General features: G+C 39.1%; 1 protein-coding gene across 1 annotated transcript in view; it reads right to left on the bottom strand.

The window, feature by feature from the left end:
• Positions 1-3,049: 3,049 nt before the first annotated feature.
• The window catches only part of SPCS3 (signal peptidase complex subunit 3), an 11,068-nt gene continuing 220 nt past the window's right edge, over positions 3,050-13,897 (bottom strand). Inside the window, exons 2-5 of the mRNA XM_024744950.1 lie at positions 12,764-12,929; positions 10,689-10,765; positions 7,437-7,552; positions 3,050-6,560 (exon numbers count right to left, since the gene is read on the bottom strand). Of these exons, the coding sequence (XP_024600718.1) occupies positions 6,428-6,560; positions 7,437-7,552; positions 10,689-10,765; positions 12,764-12,929 (492 nt within the window). The 3' untranslated portion in view covers positions 3,050-6,427. The remainder of the gene's footprint in view (positions 6,561-7,436; positions 7,553-10,688; positions 10,766-12,763; positions 12,930-13,897) is intronic.

Genomic DNA, 13,897 nt, shown 5'->3' with positions numbered 1-13,897 from the left:
CATTAGTAATCACTGCGATAACAATATTTTACCTCCTGACTCTATAGCCGGAAAAATCTTAAAGGCAGGGCTGAGGACTCCCGGCTTTACTCTAAAAACAAGACAAAAACAGACTTCCCAAGAACATTTAAAGTGTTTGAGGTGCTGTCTGTATTACATCACTCCACCCCCGGGTGTAAGCAAGCACAGTGTCTGGCCCGTTACAGAGGCTGCAAAATGCACACAGATCAGTCAAGTGCAACTGGTGAAATCTGAATAAGGTCTACGGATTGTGCCAGTTCCCAGGCTCTGATACTGACCTGTAGTTATGTAAGATGTCACCACAAGGGGGAGCTGAGATTAAGGGTACAGAGGACTTGTCTGTGCTATTTTTGAACCTTCTAGTGAACAGTGATAATTTTTTGAAGGATTAATAAAGGCCTTTAAACAATCTATTTAGCCTCCCTCCTAACCAACACCCTTTGCAAAACTGGAATAACTGTTAGGTCACTTACCAGAAATGTATTTCTAATTAGCAGGGATGGGCAGGCAAAGGACAACTTTTAGAACCTGTGAGCAGTCTACATAATGAGAGGAGTAGCTCATTACCAGAAGGGTGATCAGGGATCGTTAAGTAGACGAATGACCAATGGAGAGAAATAAGAATATATAATGCACTGATTTTAAATAAAAATAAATACTTAGAACTTGGTAGAAAAGATGCTGAGTAAATACATGTTTGATTTCTTGATTGCTACGGTATAATCAAGTGTAAAGAGCTGGCGGTCAGTGAACTGTCAGTCTTTTAAGTTGAAAGTGACAAATAATGGGAGATAGACCTGATTCAGGTTCCGCATCTCTTTGGGGTGCTTCCTCTCCTGATGAGGCCTCTGACATGTTACCCTGACCTCTGTAACCTCCTGGACACCGACCCACGGTTGATGCTGTTCCACTAGAGGACTCTGCAGTTTCCTTAGCTCTCCCCAAACCAATGACAATGCTGAATCCTTCCTGCGCCCTGTGCGCCCAGAAGGAAGCAGTGGTCAAGAAGCCCCCGACCTTGGACTTTCTGAGAGCAGAACCTTGCCCACCAAGCCCGCATGTTCTGAGAAGTAACGGCATCCACCCCACCTCCGCAGGACTCTCTTATCTCTCTGTCTCTAAGAAACCCAAGCCTCCTGCCTCTTCTGAGAAATCCTTCTGCAGAAACGGACGTTCTCCCCGTTGCAAGGGCCAGAATAAATCCACCTCCCCTTCGTCGTCGGTGCGTTTTGTCTCACACACCAACTTCCAGTCAGCTTTATTCCTTGTTTTTTCCCTGGCCTTTCTTATTCCAGATGGTTAAAATGAGGGTAAAGTTTTCTATACTTTTCACAATCATTAATCAACTAATCTTCATGATCAAGCTAAGTGATTTTTTCCATTCTTAGGTGAAAAACATTGGCGCAAGACTCAGTGTTTTGCATCAAATGAAATAACTACCTAAGTTGTCCTACCATTATAGGTAAAAGAAAAAAACCCTGCATCTCTGCTAAGAGACTTTAGAGTCTGTGAACTGTTCGGCCCTGTTCCCTCAACTCCCCTACATGCCCTACATTTCGCAGAAGTAATAAAAACCTGCCATGTGCCAAGAATCCCAGGAGGTCCTGTTCCCACACGTATTTCCTTCTCCCAGCACTTCTGGAAGAAAGTTATGATCACCCCATGTTTCTGGCGAAACAGCACAGCCTGTACGGAGGGGCATTCAGCTCCGGTGCAGACGCCAGGGTTTGAATATGGGTTTTACCACTAACTACCTTTCAACACCCAGATCCCTACTCCCAAGCATTCTCAACAGATATACCAGTGGGATATGCATCAACCACACATATTCCAACAAGGAAATACCTCTCTGCCCCTCTCCAGTGGGAAGAAAAGGCCTGGCTGAAAGCTACTTGAGGTCAGATAGACTGAGGCTCACCTACTGACGGGGCCGCTTTCCTTCTACAGGGATAACTCCCTCATCAGGCAACAGGCTGCAGGATCCAGAATCCTCGCTTTAACAAATCAAGCCGAGAGAAAATGTGTGAGAGAAAACATCTAAGGACTGAAGTTCTGACATAGCATTGCCCAGGTTCAGAGAGAACAAAAACAAAACCCAGCTCACCTCTTGTGTTGTCCCAGATAAAATACACTGAGGTTAAATATAACTCAGTTGCCCTCTAAATTCAACTTTCTGTTCTTTTGAGGGAGTATTTCTATCGTTTCAGTTGTCTGAGTTCACTGGGAAACATTCTTTTGAGAAACAGAAAGAAAAAGCAGGGTTCCCACAACTCAGTGGGCTCACAGGGTCGTCCCAGGGGTCAGGAGTGCGAGGGCAGCGACCCAAAACCGCCGACACGCCCGGGAGGCCAGGAGGCCGGGAGGCCGGGCCCGCCACACTTTCAAATGGAGCCAGCTGTCTATTCTGACCCGGTTCTTCATGAGCTCCACAGGCATCTTGAGTTTTTAAACTCAGGTCTGTGTGGTGACTTTCTAGTGTTACTTTATCCATCTTCTCAACCAGTCACTACCCCTTGGCTCTCACCAGAAGCCTGGCACTGGGAGAACCCAGGTCTTGGCAACCAGAGCGGCACTAGCCCGGCCCAGGTTGTCCCAAGGCGTGAACAGAAGGAAGAAGAATCAGATCTAACGTCACCAGGAGCTCAAGAATGACAAAGGCGGCCCTTACAGAGAGCATTCATTCACTGCAAGGCAGTCCCCACGGTCTGGCCACATTACAGAGACAGTGACTTCGTTCACCATCAGCATTTATTGGGCGCCTATTATGTGCAAAGCACTCTGCTAGGCGCTGGGCAAGATACAAAGATAAACCCACAAGACTGCCCTCGGAGAGCTTACAGTCTAGTATAGGAGCGCAGTCTCTGGAGAAGATCTTTTAGGTGTGATTGACCTCCCCTGACCCACCCCACCAAAAAAAAAAGAGGGGGTGGGAGGGGGGAGAAAAGAAAACCTCAAGGTCACTAGACTTGGTTTCAGCCATTTTCTCTTAGTGCAGCAGCTTCGCATAAAAGAAAGCATCGATCGGAAAGTCTTTGAAAATGCATACTTTTACTCATAAACAAAATTCACGTTCATTAGAAAAATGCTGAATATTTACTGCAATTAAGAAAATCCTCAAACATATCTTCAGTATTTTCATGGATTTTTTTCTTATGAATCTGCATTTGTAAAGTTTCCCAAATTGCATCAAAACATGCAACCACTTTTTGAAACAGATCTCTTTAAACCACTGGCAGTCACATAAAAGGTACACAGGCTGCCTGCTAAAAGCAAGGGAAGCATCTGAAATGGACAGATGTTTACTACCAAAATTCACAGCTTATGGTTTTTTCCCCCCCATAAACTCATTTCAGGTCAAGTCAAAGCATTATAAAATAACACCTCCGTTAACCTATACCCCCAAAGACCCAAAGCTTTAGCTCATTAAGCTTTAGATAGAACAGTGAACAAATGTTCCTCGCGGCCTTCAAGCCTATCTCTTAGTTGCCAGACCCACCAAAGAGCTGTAAAATAATTCCAAAAACAGCAGCTCAAAATAACCCCCTTTTCCTATTACACCATAAGGAATTTCTGAAGTTTTCTGTTATCTTCCTTTAAGCATAAAGGAACCAAATGTAATCAACTGGGAGAATAGAATCACTGATATAGCTGCTTGTCTAGGTTAAACTGCTAGAGAAAAGGAGCACGTAAGCACAACATCTTAAAATTAACTCATTTCTAAACATAATTACTTTAGATGAGTGTCTTGCAATTATTCTCTTCCTAGGATCATCCCTGGGCTCCGATGTTTCTAATTAAAAGTGTAAAGCCGAGGGCTTCCCTGGTGGCGCAGTGGTTGAGAGTCCGCCTGCCGATGCAGGGGACGCGGGTTCGTGCCCCGGTCCGGGAGGATCCCACGTGCCGCGGAGCGGCTGGGCCCGTGAGCCATGGCCGCTGAGCCTGCGCGTCCGGAGCCTGTGCTCCGCAATGGGAGAGGCCACAGCAGTGAGAGGCCCGCGTACCGCAAAAACAAAAACAAAAAAAGTGTGAAGCCTTGGGTGTTTATGGAGACTTTCTAAGACTTCTTGAAAACACTGACGCTGAGGTTGATGATATGGTTATCAACTGAACACAGGTCCATCTTCTTCGTGCAGAATCACAGTGAACGTACAAAGCTTGCATACCCAAAAGTGAGCTCCTGAGAGGGGGGTTTCTCATCCCCATGTTGGCGCACTCTTGTCCTGACAGCTTCCCTTAGCTAGTGAGTAAAAGCACACGCATCCATTGTGCTGGGGGCCTTTCTACTCCCCTTTCTCACTGAACTCCAAAAAGTGGGTGGGCTTGGACTGAACAGGAACTGGAGTAAATTTCCACATTCATCTCCAGCAAACACAGATCCACGCATGCAGAGGCCCATGAACACCTAAACCAGCCCCGGGTCTGGCTAAGGCTGCAGGCTTCTTACATGTACCCGCCTCAAGGAGAACACACCCAACTTTTAAGCTTTGATGCCGACAGATTTTAAGTTTGTACAAACTATGTAAGAAGTTAAATCTTCTGGGTGTAAAATCTAACAGAAATAAAGTCAGATCAATATGAATTATGTGTTGACTTGTCTTTCAATCATCTGGCTGCCGTCACATTACTGAGGTGCTTTTCTGTTCAATCTCTCTGCCAAACGGATCCAACAAATTTTACAGACGTGTGTGGTATAAAAGAACTACTATTTAAGCTAACTAGTCCAACCCTGTCATTTTACAGATAAAGAAACGGAGACCCTGAAAAGTTTAATGAAAAAGCTGGAGCCAAACCCAGTCTAGCATTCATGATACTGTACTTCTGACCTTCAACTGACCTTCACAGCACACACACCCTTACAGGTAAGAGCTGTTCCAACCAATTAAACAGAGATGTATTTCATGTGAAATAAGTATAACAAATGTTAAGCCACTACTGTAAGCTATTCTTAGAAAATATTAGCCCTTCTGGGTCACTGCCGATAAGCCACCTACAGCGCTCGGTCTTGCTCTTAAGGGACTGATTTGTACTTGCTTCCTTTGAGGACGCTTATTCGCCCACTGTAGAAAAAACTCACGTTAAATATGATCATATAATCAATCTCTGAATAATTTTTCCGTACATTTGGATTCTGATACTTTTAACACGAGTATAATTAACTTCTGCAGAGAATGAGTGAGATAGTACCGCTATATAAATTGTTGGCAACTTGAAAATTAGTCATTTCCACACAGGATAGGAAATCTCTTCTAGGTAATAGAAAGGGCGTCCAGGGTAACAAAAAATACAATAAAAATTATATAAGTGAATTTTGACTAGTCTGTAATCGGAGGTATAAAAAAAGGATATGCTTAAAGAATCGGATCTGAGTTCAAGGGTTAACACCCTTCCTTGCTAGCTATGTAATAACCTTGAAGCAATTCCACAAACTTCTGGGTCTGTTTCTTTATCTGCAAAGAGCTAACATTTGCACTACTTACCTCGTTAGATTACTGAGGATCACATACAGTAAAATATATGAGTGCCTGTGAATGGAAATGCACACCAACACATATTGATTATTATTACCCCAATAATTATTCAAATGTGGACCTAGAAAAATAATTAAATAATTACCACTCTGTGGCACTAGGCATGCTCACTAGATAAACCATGCAAACATTTTCAACGTTCAATGGCAATGTTAAAAAAAAAAAAAAGAAGAATCACACAAAGATATAATACCAAGGAACTTTTTTAGAGAAAGCACTGAAAGACACACATTTGGTTGACTTAAGAGACTTTAAAATGATTTAGAATGATTTACAGCATATAAAGAGGTATTTAGTCTTTAGTGGAGAAAGTTGCTAGTCACCTGTCAGAAAAACAAGCATTGTGGGCATTCCTAAGACAAACGGAATAAAATTCATCACTTTTCGCTATTTTGTAAACCAGGCTTCTCACCAACAATTGTATTAATTTTTCCAGTATTCAGACATACCCTCAAAGAGGTAATAGAGAATGTCTGCTTCTAAATCACATCCAATGTGAACTGGCATAAATGCAAGGCATAAATAGAGTTCTTATAACTCCACAGGCACCTGAAAGTTTTAACTTCCCTTCATGCTCACTTCATATTCCATAAAGAATAATGGAAATACAGGGAATACTTCAAATATAAATATTTCACAAATCCTTCTCATGTGGCTGTCTTATTCTTATAATACTCCACTCTGATGGCCTTTGTTTGTTTTTGTTTGGAAAATTAAGTAGTACATTAACCTTTCCCTTCAAATATGCCTTTTGATGTTCATTCTTACACCAAAAAAAAAAAAGTTAACAACCCAAAACAAATAAAGATGCAAGGGAAGAGATAAACAAGATACAATTCATTAGGTACAAAAATATGCTGCTTCAAATTCAGAATAATTTAATAACTCTTCGTTATTTCATATGTATCTGGAAATGGGACAGATACATGTCCTGATCCTGTCACAAGAGGTAGAATTCCAGCATTTGGTACAACGTTCCAAGATAGGGTTAAAGTGACATTCCTGTTTCCCCTATAAAAAGATATAATAAACAGATGTCAGCAGAAACATTTGTAGTTCAATAAAAACGTTTTAATTCAAGCACTGAGGTATCAAATACTTTATTTTTAACCAGCTATTCCTAATTGGAATTCTAATCTACACACAAGTTCTTCTCAAGTCGTTTGTGATCCAAGATGATGCTGGGAAACAGCAGCATTCTCACTGCAGGTCCCCCATAATGACCCTCCTCAAGTCACTTAAGTCACAGTTATTCGAGCCATCAACCAAAACGCTTAAATGAGTAAAACACAGAAAACAGAGAGATTTGAGCTAGAAATCAGGAGACGATGGTTTGAAACCTAATTCTATCATTATCCAGATGGGCAAACCTGAATCAATCAAACTCTCCCAGGGCTGGAAACTTTTCATCTGCAAAACCAGGTTTGGTTAAAATAGCTCTCCCCTAAAATCCTTTCCAAAGTTGACCCGCAGAGCTTAAGAGCTAAAACTGACCCAAAAGATCAATCGTTCTAATTCCTTCATTTTGTATAAAAGGAAGCTGAGGTTCAGAGAGATTAAGTGAACTGAAACTAGAAACTTCAGTATCAACTCCTAGACCAACACGTGGCTTCCTCGTTCAGGTTCCCAGGCAGGCTCCTCTGACACCCCCGAAGGAGCCCTTTGACGACAGTCCCACTCCCGGGCCAGCAGCCCAGGATCCCTGTACCCTTAAGGGCAGAAGCCCGGTACTATTTCTACCCCATCTTCCAGTTCACATCTGTATAAATACTTTTCTTCTCTCTCAACTTTTCTTTTTAGCTGTTTTTCTTTAAAATAAAAACACATCACGTCTTTCTCTCCCCTTCATGTAACATCACACGTAAAAAATGACAAAGAATTGCTCACTTGAGACCATTTCCATCGTCAAAGAAAAAATACTTTGTTTTCATATCTTTCAACAGCAGCTTTGGATTATCACCTCTCAGAACAATCTTGTCCCACAGAACAACCTGGTTCAGAGCCTACATTAAAATAAAAATTAATTAGATAATTCAACAGATACAGCATCTCTGTCACTTCAGAAATATGTTAAGCGAAGAGTTTAATTTATATGAATGAATCCAACTCTGAGGGAACTGCTAAAATCTTAAAGCAGACAAAATGGTAACAAGTGGATAGATACAGGAGTGAAACTTCTGGACAAAAGAAAGATACTTCCCTAAAGGAAATCACCCCTTTTGCCAAGGCAACTGTATTATTTAGAGCCCTCAAAGTTTAATGCAAGGTTTTAGACTTATGTGCTCTCCAGAGTGAGGCCCTAGGAGAAACAGAAGGCACTAGAATCCCTAGAAGGGAAGCATTCTTTTAAATCACTTTTCCCTGCAAAATTTCTGAGACCCTGCAACCCTATGGACACTGCATGGTGCCAGGGAAACAGAGAGAACTAATCCCTGTAGATCACACTGCTAATACAGGTCACTGCTGCTAGATTATCTCATGAAAATTTATATATCTCCAAGGTTTTTAAATTATCAAGGCATCGCTAAAGAAATGAAGACTTTTTAGGTTTTTTTTTTTTTCCTTTAAGGAAACATAGGCACATTATTGTTTTACTGGCAAAATCCTAGAAGTCAGACAATTCTTTTAAGCCACTGCTTTGACATATCATAAGCAAGTTTCATTTGGAAAATTAGAGTTACGAAATGGAGAAAAAGCACATTTGTAACCACTTCTAAATGCCAAGAAATGTGTTCTTATGAAGCTACCATCCATTAGCTTGTGAGGCCAACTCCTCAGCATTAACTAAAAAGAAATGTGGAACACTTCATTTCTAAAAAGGGGTTCAAATCTTCACCTTAAACCCTCCAACATTAAACAGAAACATCAAGACTGAAGAACACAGAATCAAAGATATGCCAAAGTGAAATGACTTTTTATGTACATTTATTCATTCACCGAAGCAGTGATCTGTCAAATTCCAAACTGTATTAACTTACTAGCCATGCTGGAGTAAATCAGTTATGAATCTGACTCAGGTATTTCCATCACCAAGAAGGTGACATATTTACTTGGATCATTTGCTGAAACTTGTAGAATACTTGTGCTTACAGCTGTCACTCTTACCTTCAGAGCAGCTTTTTCTGTTTAATGCTTTGTTGATTCTCAAGGGCAGGGATCAAAACTTATTCAACCCAATATTCTTACTGCCCAACAAAGTATCCTCCATAAAAGATATGCTCAAAATAAATATACAAAGAATTGAAGTGCTAATGATTCCAGTTAACTAATCAAACCAATCAACAAATAAAGTTGATTCATTTGTCATCCCTTGAAAATGAATATACAGTTCAAATACAATACAGAATAGACTCATCTCTTAACCACGAATTACCTCAGGCTATGCTGATAACAAAACATAAGGGTAACTCAGGTAAAAACAACATAGAAGCACATTTTGATTCCACAGATTTCACCTTTCGGAGTTAATGCACATACCAGAGTCATTCACCTTACCCCTTTAGGACATAAGAAGATTTCTGTTTTATCAGTATGCTATATAAATATTTTAACCCTTACTCTTATCTGCAACAAAAGCTCTAAATCAGACTGGACTAATAAATTTCAGTCACAAACTAATAGTTTTAATAATGTTATAATAAGTTTTAATCTAACAGTTTAATAGCTTTTAATTATAAAACTTCTAATCAACTCTAATTCATGATTAAAAAGACTACTTTAAGTGCTCAAACTGATGAGTCCTGCACAACTCAAAACAAAGTAATGTATTTCTCAATATAAATTAATTGTAGATATATGGCTTAATAAAAGACTATCAAAACAGCTCACATCATGTATTAAAAGAGGAAAAATATAAATATTTAGATGGATTTTAAAATAATCTAAGAGACGATTCACAAATTAGTTATCTTTACAGTTTTTGATTACATATCTGGGTAACAGAGTTGTAAGCACAAGTTACAAATTTCCCTGATTCAAGTATCTTGCCGTCTATCTCTAATGGTAGCTGTGGAGAGAGTATCTTAGCTTACAGAGGACTTAGCTGAGGAGTAAATTCGACCTCCTCATTTCCTCATAACCCATAGTTCAGCAACATCCTTTTGGAGCTTATCACTGGAAACAGTCTCCAAAGATTTCTGATAATGAATTATTTTGAACACCAACCCAAACTATGCATCTTTATTTACAAATTACGTACATGATACACATTACTATTATCGTTAGATATATAATTATTGATAGTGAACGTAAATGTGCATTTCAAATAGGCTTCTTGACTAACGCTAAATTGTTCTCAGCCAGCTATTTATTAGATCTCTTTGATTTTTTTTTTTAATCCTTTAACGTGGCTGTCAGCCCGGCCGTTTTCCTGTCGCTCACACATGTCTGGACCGTTAGCATTCTCTTCAATCTCTAATTTCTTTGAAAGAATTTTTTAACCATTTTTCCATTTGTGAGGATTAGTTTATTTAAAACTAGATGATATAATCTACTCAATTGGGTACACACTGCACAACTTTGCAAAATGCTGAAAGTGAACGGATACATGTATGCAGCAGGCTGACCGCCTGCCCTACAGAATTCCTCCTCTTCCTCCAGAGAACGTGCGTGTTTTAGGAGGCGTGTGACCATTTGACTTAAGGACCGAGTAGAGTATCAGTGTCAGTCCATAGAGTGAGTATCAGTAAAATTTCACATCTTTTCCCTCTTATTTTAAATTGAGAAATACATAAATGGACTTTTGGCTTCCAGCGTGGCACATGAGGAGTTTGCAACTTGCCACTGCATCCTAATGCCAAGTAAAAAGCTGAACAAACTGAAAATCTGGCAACTCTTCTTAGATCCATAAGAAAAGAAATAATAGCTCTTAATTGTTTTCCTTATATATCTAGGCATTACCTTGCTTGCACCCCACTCTTGGGAACCACAATGCAGGGGGGCTGTAGAAGCAGACAGAAAAACAAAAAAGACAAAAGCTACCAAAGGAGATAAAGTTTTCTTGGTAGAGTCACCTTTCCATGGGCTTGTGCTATTTACTAAATTACTCACGTCAGATATTTTGAATATATAAAATTTATATTCTTTTCTAAAGAATGAGGTTTTAAATATCTATGAAAATACTTCTGTACATATACTTACATTATTTTTTGTTGAATATTCGGCTGATAAATAAAGAAACAACTGCTTAACATTCCAATCAAATATATTTTCTAGATGTATATAAATTAAGGGATATATAAATCATAAAGCAGCATACAACTTTAAAACAGATTTTAGTTATTCTTAAATTAATTATTCATAGCAATACTGATACTAAAATTAAAAAAAAAAAAAGGAGAGGTGGCCCAGAAACATACTGGGCCTCTAATTTAATAAAAATATATAGAAGATGATATACTGTAAAATCCAGCTCATTCCAAAGTCAAAAAATATCAGTGAGATTATCAGTATCCTGCCCTGCTCCTCTAAGCATTACTACCTGAGATACTTCAATTAATACAAACTTAACCGAGAAATACAGAATTTCGTTTTCTGTAAAATCAACCCACTAAGTCTAAAAGAAAGAGGACTTAGTATTTCAAGCACATATGATTCCACTGGAGTTCTCAGTATAACCAATCACCACAATATAACTTAATGTTAAGCAAAAGTGAACTAGGCTCAAGTAATTAAACCAAGTACGGTAAATTGTACATATTATTTTTGGACATATGCCAGTAGAGATCGAAATGTCTCAACCCATGAAGTGCTTTAGTAAGAGTACACAGCTGAATACCAATCTGGTTTCATTAGTTTGCACCCAAGTGAAAAAAACTCACCAGGATTAATTACAAGACTGGTGTGTCACTGAGAAATGAACTGAGTTAATGTTTGGATTTCATTAAGCATCATATAGAAATGGTTAAGTCATTTTATTATATCCGTTTATATACTAACAGCTACACGTTCATGCCATTCCACTCTTAGATATGTGTATCCACTAAGAATCACTATTTCAGAATTGAGAAGCCTTAAATGTCTCTCTAAAAAAAAAAAAAAAAAAAAAAAAAAAAAAAAAACAGGTACAATTTCAAGTTTTAGCAGCCATATTAAGAAAATCTAAACTACAAATGATGAAATTAAATTTCACTATAATTGCCCACATACACAAAGTTCCTACTTTCACACTAGCTCCAAACTCTCTCTCACTAGCTTAGATTTTTTTTCTTTTTAAAGAGATGAAGACTTAAAAGCAAAAGTTTAACACAGGACTTTTCTGATGGTGTACTCTATTTCCTAAAAAAGTGCCTACAGAACTAATTCCTAGTCTACTTCTAAACCTAGTAATTTATTTCTAAAAAAATCAAGTTAAAAGTAATTCCAGGCTAGTAAAGAGACATGTCAGGTAAACTCCCCAGGTAGATAATCTAATTCCACTGTTCAGATAGTTGCTTTACACAAGTTCAGACAGTTCAATCTCCATAACCAACTTTAATCCTGGGGTCTTAAAAAGGCAGATGAGATCCCAGAAGTGGCAGGTAACAATGCTGCCAAGATAGTAATCTAAGACCCTAAGAGAAGATTAAACTGGCCCAGTGACCAGAGGTGTCAAAAGGTGGAAGTTCAAAATAAAGAGAAAATATTTAAATCACGTCCATTTTAAATAACTCTTTTAATTGTTACGATTTCTCTGACTTTTATTATAAAAGTACTTATAAAAAGAACGATAATGGCAAAATGCTAATATGGCTTACCAATAATCATTTGACAATGACCTTCTGAATCACAGCAGATGCAATTCACTTTTTCAACATATGTTTCTCTCTGCTGTCACAAAACATGGACATATTCTTGGGGATTGTACATGAAACGTTACATCTAGGTAGGCTGAGTAGTGGTTACATTCTTCCGTCTTTAATCTAAATGATCTAATTTTATTTTCTTTCCTAAATACAGATTCAAACTCTTTTATAGCTTTAGATCTATTTAATGTTTCTGTGAAGAATTTAAAGTGTGTTCACACAATAATAACTCATCAATCTATAAATACAAGTTTTCTCAAGGCTGAACGAGGAGGTATTAACACGACTATACTGATGAAAACACAGGCATAGAAATTTCCAAGGTCTGACTGATTCAATGGATAAACATACTTACTGTCCCCCAAATCACTAAATATGTATATCATTGTAATACTAGAGAAAGAGCGATGAAATATTTGCTAAAAAGGATATCAGCAGTTATATCAAATGTAATGAATCCCAGATCACTTCTTTCTCTAGGTCCAGTGAAGTCTTCTACATTTTTTCTAGAAATAAAGATAATAGTTTCACCATCCTTCAAACATAACAGCATAAAAAACTCACAAAATTCCTTACATACGTGAAAGACAGGGTCTAGCTGTATCCCACAAAGAAACAAGTAAAAATCAGAGAAACTGGTAAGTGTGACAATAGAAACATTCTAATCCACTATAGAAGTAGGTCTTCAGCTATTTTCATTTACCTTCAGAGAACCCCTAACAAAACCCAGGGGGAGAAAAAAAGTGCTCATAGAATGTGGAAATACTCGATGTCAAGTGATCTGGTAGACTGGGTAGAAGAAAATTACATTTGACTGCAAGGTGGTATGGAAACCAAGATTAAATGAACAACTACTATTCACTGAGCACGTACTACCTATGCGTCCGGGTCAGGGCCACTATGTGTTTTTGACAATTATCTCAATCCTCACAACAGGCCTACGAGTTGGGTATTACTTCCACTTCAGACAAAAGGAAATGAAGACCCAGGAAGGTAGGAAGCTTGCTCAAGGTTCACAGTAGCTAACAGCTGTTCAGTGTGTACCATGAGCCATCCTCTTCTAAGCCCTCCCAGAGCAGACAGCGCTCGTGATGTCCAGCCTGAGTCTACCGGAATCTAAAAAAGAGTACCTAACAAACATCAATGCAGGGAGGAAAACAAAAATAAGTGGGGAATAGCCATTAGATGACTGGCTTGTTGGCGTCTGTGACTTAGAAATAAAACTAAGGTTGAAGACGAGGGCGCTTTCGTTGGAAGATGGCACAGATAAGAAGGACACGAGAACCAGGGGGGGTGAAAAAAGCTACGAATCGAAGAAAGTGCCAGAGAATAAAAATTAGCATAAAAAATGGGCACTAGCGAAACGACAGTGTCATTTCAAAATTCTACTTCGGGCATTTTCGCAGATTTATTCAAGTGGCTGGCCCTTCACAAATAAAATTAAAAGCACGCCGCCTGGGAGCGCTGGGAGGCCGACTCCTCCCCGGGCATCCGAACCTCTCCTGCCAACTTCGCAGGCGCCGCGGGTACCTTCGGCGGCGGGACGAGGGGGACGGACGCCGCGGA

This window comes from Neophocaena asiaeorientalis, unplaced genomic scaffold (genome assembly GCF_003031525.2).
Source record: "Neophocaena asiaeorientalis asiaeorientalis breed wild unplaced genomic scaffold, Neophocaena_asiaeorientalis_V1.1 scaffold267, whole genome shotgun sequence".
NCBI classification, from domain to species: Eukaryota; Metazoa; Chordata; class Mammalia; order Artiodactyla; family Phocoenidae; genus Neophocaena; species Neophocaena asiaeorientalis.
This window is presented reverse-complemented; position numbering and strand designations above follow the sequence as displayed.